The 6,622-nt window shown below is 40.2% G+C and overlaps 1 protein-coding gene across 1 annotated transcript; it reads left to right on the top strand.

Annotated features, from left to right (window-relative positions):
- The first annotated feature begins 2,154 nt into the window (after positions 1–2,154).
- Positions 2,155–6,275, top strand: LOC121414908 (5-hydroxytryptamine receptor 1A-like). The gene is made up of 2 exons (XM_041607955.1): positions 2,155–3,012; positions 5,967–6,275. Exons 1-2 carry the CDS (start codon positions 2,155–2,157, stop codon positions 6,273–6,275), a joined length of 1,167 nt encoding a protein of 388 aa, XP_041463889.1.
- The last annotated feature ends 347 nt before the right edge of the window (positions 6,276–6,622 follow it).

Below are 6,622 nucleotides of genomic sequence, written 5' to 3'. Positions count from 1 at the left end.
CCTAGGTCGAACATAACTTCGGCGCCCCCTATATCGAGCTTCAAATCGCCCCCTAGGTTGAAGATCAATCCAGCGCCCCTGTGTCAAACATCAATTCGGCGCCCCTAGGTAGAACATCAATTCGGTCCCCCCCCCCCCCCTAGGTCGAACATAACTTCGGTGCCCCCTATATCGTATTTCAGTTCGGCGCCCCCCTTTGGGCGAACATCAATACGGCACCCCTGATCAGACATCTATACGGCACCCCCTCCCCCACGAGATTAAGGTCAATTAAGTGCCCCTTCATATTAGGTCAATTCGGCGCCCCTTTGTCAGACATCAATTCGACGCCCCTAGGTCGAAGATCAATTCGACACCTTTCCCCCTTCTCTCTATCTTTCCCCTTTTCTATTTCTCTTCTTCTTTCCCTCTTTTTCCTCCCCTTTACTTTTCCTCTCTTTTCTTCCTCTTTTTGGCGCTCCCTTTTCGCCTACCCGGGCACCGAGCGCCCCCCGAATACGTGCATGATAATAGTGTTCGACACTTTGAGGACAGGGGAGAATTTTTATTTTGGTAATTCTAAATTTCGCTTATAGAAAACGGGTATTTGTCTCAAGAGCATCTTTAAATAGAGCAAAAATAGAAAATTATCTATTATTAAGAGGAGAAACCAAAAATATGTCATTCAAACATGATAAATAAAAAGATTTATCATTTATAGTCTCGGAAATTATAAATAGCTCGCAACTTTATACATGATGAGGTCAAATTATATCATGATATTTTATAAAAATATTTATTACATTCATTGAATTCAAATAATACTAGTTGAATAAAATAGAAATCTAAAATGTAACAATAAAAACCAACTGATATTAAAACGAAACTTTATCGATAGGTGGTTTATTGGTCCCGTGACCTCATTTCTTAAAAAAACAATAAATTTACAAGATGGCATTTTGGTACACACAAATTGTGGAAAAACTTTAATTTATTTTGTCAGGACCGATACGTTGTCATTCCATGAAATCCTTGCTTGTGATTTGCTGAAAAGCTTAGATATCTTGATGTTACTTTTACACAATGAAAGACAATCAACTTGTCACTGCTGACAGACGTCATTAAGCAGTATCCGGTTGGTAATGACAGCTTTCGCTTAGCGATGTCGCTCAAATCAAATTAAATGAAAACGTGTCATTCTTTCTTTATGAGCCTCGTATGTAAAGCTCTCTCGTTGCTGTCAGTTTTATATCTTTTAATACACAAATACAAAAATAAATTCCGAAATCACTGTTTAAAGTGTTCTTTTGTTTATCTATTTTTCAATAATAATTTATGAAAATTGTGTAATTACTTTAAAAGAGGCTAATAAGAATCTACTAAGCTAGACATAATCTCTAAACTCGTATTGCTAAACATAATTCGTTCTCTATCAATCAAATTGGATAAAATGTTTACATATATATATATATACATATATATCATTCAGATGCAAGTATTTATGCATGTGAGCCAAGCTTAAAATTTTAAAATACCGCAGACCTCGATCATTTTTTTAATTTGGATTTCTTTGGTTTGATGTAATTGGTGACAGAATGTGTTATTCTGTCACCAATGGAAAAATTTTCTCCAGAATTAGGAAACTTTAATAAAGCATCTCATTAAACGATATAAGGAATTCTAAACTTTACGCAAAAACGCAGTCACCAGGGCCTGTGCAAAAGTGGAAAAAACTGATGCCCTGTATTGCATTATGAATATATAAATGGAATTCTGAAGTACATGTTTTTCATGTCATTCGAGCTTGTACAGAAAAAAAACAACCCCCTTAAATATGTAATAATGACTTGGTAGCGTCGATCTATTTTCAGAGACCAATTTCCTGTATTGCATTTTGTGTCATTTAAAGAAATGTCACACAATAATGGGTAATGTTTGACAATTTTCCTTCTGTATCTCACCCCTTTTACATTGGAAGGACGATCTCAGCTTATTAAAAAAAGTTCTATCATCGTAAATACTACACTTAAAATATTGCATCATTCCATGCTACTCATTATGAAACAGAGCGCGTAGGCCTATAATCTTTCGCTAGCTTTACGCCACGTCACCAAGAGATGTATTTAAAGGAAAGACGCAGAGCTCTGGGAAATGTTTCGTTTAATCATGTTAATCATGGCCACTTCTTCTTACAACACTCAGTCATACTTGACGGACATAGTTTTAAGTGATGCCCAAAATACCACTCCTCATTCTTTTGATCCGTCTGGAACTGATCCAGAAGACCTAAGAAGTCTCATCTTCTCCGCCATTTTTTTCGCTCTCATCGTGATAGCCAACATTATCAGCCTCGGAGCGTTCATGGTTGAGAAACGCCTCCGTACCTACAATAACTACTTCATCATCAACCTCACCATACTTGATTTGCTGGTTGGAATTGGCTTGGGGGCTTTGATAGAGCATTCTTATATCAACCGTTATCCATTTTCTCAAAATGTCTGTAAGATCATGAAGGGAATCTACAATGGAATCGTCAATGCTTCTAACATCACCGTGGTTGTGATCTGCGCTGATCGACACCAAGCTGTATACGATCCCATCAACCATTTCATCTCTAGGTCAAGGCGCAAGGCCATCATTATCAACTCCATACCGTGGGTGATTGGACTGTCCTTCTGGATTGGGTATGTCACTGTGTGGGAGTTTGTCGTCGATTTCGACAACGGACCACACTGTATCCAGCTGTACTTAACAAAACCCATCACGAATGTCATCCAGATTGTGGCCATGTTCTTTCTGCCTCTTGCCATTATCGCCGTTCTCTACTTCAGAATCTATAAGAAGATCCGAAAGGTTGTTGGGAGAAGGGGGAAGATCAAGAGGTCGGTAGGGTTAAGAGACACCAATCTTTCCACCACAGATGTGTCAGGTGTTAGTGTCGTTTCGAGTTCGCTTGAAGTTTCCTTTGATGACATTGCAGAACCAAGAAGCAGAGACGACACCATCGTAGGAGATCGCAGCCAAGAATTATCGGTAAGAAATCTAAGGAAAGTTTCTCTCTTGTGAATTATTTGGACTTACTCGCGAAATTTTAGTCGACGGATCTAAGTCTATTAAATGCGTACATACTCTTTTTTTAATGTAAATCTTTAGGTTGTCGAAAATATTGGGCAATTCCCGGGGGGAGGGGAGGGGGCAATCAACTCAGGCATGTTGTTAAACTGTTGACCATTGAATTATGTTTTGCAAGGGGTTATCAAGTTGTAGTAGGCAACAAGTAAAAGTCAGGGGCGGTGTCAGGATACTCTGATAGGGAGGGGGTAAGACGATTTCAAGATGACGTAATTTCTTCTCCTTCATCTAGTAGGGATATGTTATGGAGCTATAAGGTCGCACCTCTTTTTGTATTCTTCTTTCTCCCTCTTCTTCATTTTTGTCTCGCCCACCACAGGTGAGGGCGAGACTATGTGGGATCCAAATGTCCGTCCGTCCGTCACAAACATTCCCGACCTTTCGTTGGAGAACGCGAACGCTTATTTGCGATGGTAGTTGATTTTGGAAGAGACTTTTGGGTCCGTCGTCATGGTCGTAAAACTTTGTCCTGCAATGCAGATTGTGTGACATGAGATTTTTTTTCGTTTCGCATCTGGAACGGAAACATTCGATCTGCGTTTCGTGTGCAAAATTCTGGTTGCTACTATGGTAACAGCGATATATCCGATTTAGGACGACTTTCCAAAGCCACATTTGGTTCCTCCCAGAGCTCAAGAGGCCGCCCAGGGGGCCCACTTCCATTAAAGAGTGGATACCAGGCGCGACCACGCGTAAAAAGGGAAAGAGTGGGCAATTATGTTACGTATAGGCTTATGTAACGTTATAAGGGTGTAAAAACGATGTTTAAAATACTGAAAAATGAGGATATGTTTTTAATTCTTGTAGGGTTTTACAAGCTAAATACTTGTTAAGAGATGCATTTTCATTATCTGGAAAAGCCTTGCTTCCCTTGTTTAGGGTGCTTTTCGGGAACCGCATGGTCGTGCCTGGTATCCACTCATCAATGGAAGTGGTCCCCCGGGAATTCGAATCTAATCCCACATTTCTGGGGAAAGTAAAGCATAATGCCCATTACATTGTGTCCTAGAGGCATATCGTTAAATTTGTGTAGGAGTAAACAAAAGAAAAAAAACGCACGTATACATGCTGTGTACATAATCAACGCATGCGAAATGGTTTCGGCTGGAGAGGTGATTTGACCCATGGAATAATAATATATAGCATTTATGAGGCGCCAATCTATCTAGTTGCTTAGTCAGTGGCGCACTATATATTGCCCCGGCTGTAGCTCCAGCTGCTAAAAGCGCTTGGTGCATTCAAGAAATTAATCCTACCGGGTACCCATTCACCTCACCTGGGTCGAATGCAGCACAGTGTGGATAAATTTCTTGCTGAAGGAAACACGCCATGGCTAGGATTCGAACCCACGACCCTCTGTTTGAAAGGCGAGCGTCAGAACCACTAGACCACGACGTGCTGGAATCAATTGCCAGAGATCCACCAGTAATCCACATTAAATGCAATATCGATTCGATGGACTGTAATGATCTATATCCAAGCCTTAATTCAGTAACTTTTTCCTCACTCAATATGTACTCGATTTGTTTGAAAAACCACTTTCTTATTCATGTCATAATCTATTTTAGGTCCTGCATTTCAAATATCTCCTGCCATCAGTCGTAATGTACATGCATGTATAGTGCGGGTGTCGCGGGAAAGAATTTTGCACACGAAAAGCAGATCTGTAGGGTCTGTAACCCCCCTGTAACACAAAGCTTAGCATTGATTGTAGAGCAGTTTTCTGCGTTTGATTCTATTGACTATAATGTACAATCAATCTTAAAAATCAAGTGTATGATAAAGCGTTAGGGGACCCTAATATTAGCGTCCGTGAGGATTGCGAAAGGTGGCAATAATGACACATATAACTCCGCAACCGTTAGTCACTTTTCAACCAAACTTCGATGGTAGATGTACTTGGGGACCATTTTATGGTGCAATCGGAGGTCACATGGTAAGGTCAAAGGCCATTTTGAGGTCAACGTTAAAGTTTACGTGCAAGACTCCCACTAGTTCAGTGAAGACTCCCTTATGACACACAACTCCGCGACCGCAAGTCACTATTCACCCAAACCTGGGTTGTAGACGGTAGTTAGGAGATCTGCACATGGCGCAGTCAGAGGTCGCAACCGTAAGTCACTTTTGAACCAAACTTGGGTTGGAGCTGTACTTAGGAGACCTGCATGTTATTGTGTTCAAAGGTCATATGGTAAGGTCAAAGGTCATTTTGAGGTCAACATTAAAGTTTACGTGCAAGACTCCTATGACAAATGTTATTCCGTCCCAGTTATTTTTACAGTGAACGTTTGATACAATTTTGTTGCATGCCTTCGCAAATCACGATATTTCCGGTTACTTTTATATAGGCCTACAAGTGGGCGAGACACAACATCGGTTATGCCTTGTTTTTTTCGTGTTGTGGTCCCCTACTCTAGCGCCGCCCCTGCAGCAGATTTTTAAGTCTAATCTCCATTATACCCACTTGATCACTGAAAAATTATATACCTATATTTACGAGGCCGCCATCGTTATCAAGCCTGATCGCACGCGATGGCGGTCTCCTGCATTCTTTCAAAATGGCATTGTTTTTTTTATGAGTAATACATTTTAAACAAAAATATTTATTGATCCAATGATTTTACTATTAATCTGTTATCTACATTTGTACATATTTTCTTGTAAACTTCTATCTGATGGATTGAATGCAGAAATAAAAGCAATCAATCAATAATTGTTTAGTATACCCCCCCCCCTTATCTCGGTGACTTAATGTTCTTGTTCTTGTACACGATATACACGCAGTGTCTTTTTATTTTTCCTTCCATTTCTCCCTTTTTCTGATTTTGGCCATTCTGTATTTCTAAAAACAATAGACATCAACCTCAAATCGTATGGAATCGACAGCTGAAATGACGAAGGCCGTTCGAACCCTCCTCCTCATCGTCATCGCTTTCGTAGTCACGTGGATTCCTGTTAGCATTCTCAATTTGATCTACAGCTTCGAACCTCGACTCGTTTTGCCAGGTCTACCAATCGAAGCTTTCACAACCATCCTCAACCTGCAGTACGGGAACAGCCTCTTGAATCCTCTCTCCTATGCCATGTCTCAACCTCTATTTCGGGAAACCATCGTTAGGATGTTCACCTGTAGGGGTTGTAGAAGATTATCGCGAGCTAACTAAACTTGTACTCCGATACTGCGTTCTTTTTTGTTCCTTATGGTCATCCTCTCCACTTTGCAACCAGGGGCGTATAGATCGGGGGCTTGCCCCCCCCCAAAAAAAAAAAAAATCACAACCAAGAAAAAAAAATGGAGAAAAGGGAAGAAAATGAAGAGAGAAGGCTGAAATATGATATCATTTTCTGAATATTATTTTTGTTTAAAAAAATGTCGAAATTTTTGCTCGCTCGCTAGCAACTTTAATGAACTTTTGCTCTATACGTCGTGTCTGGCCCCCTCAAAATTTCTGGCTCATTATGCCACTGCTAGCAACTACTTTGAGCTACTTTTTATATATAGTATATATAT

The sequence above is a fragment of the Lytechinus variegatus genome, chromosome 5 (genome assembly GCF_018143015.1).
Source record: "Lytechinus variegatus isolate NC3 chromosome 5, Lvar_3.0, whole genome shotgun sequence".
In the NCBI taxonomy this organism is placed as follows: Eukaryota; Metazoa; Echinodermata; class Echinoidea; order Temnopleuroida; family Toxopneustidae; genus Lytechinus; species Lytechinus variegatus.
Note: the sequence above shows the minus strand (reverse complement) of the source record. Positions and strands in the feature narration are given on the sequence as shown.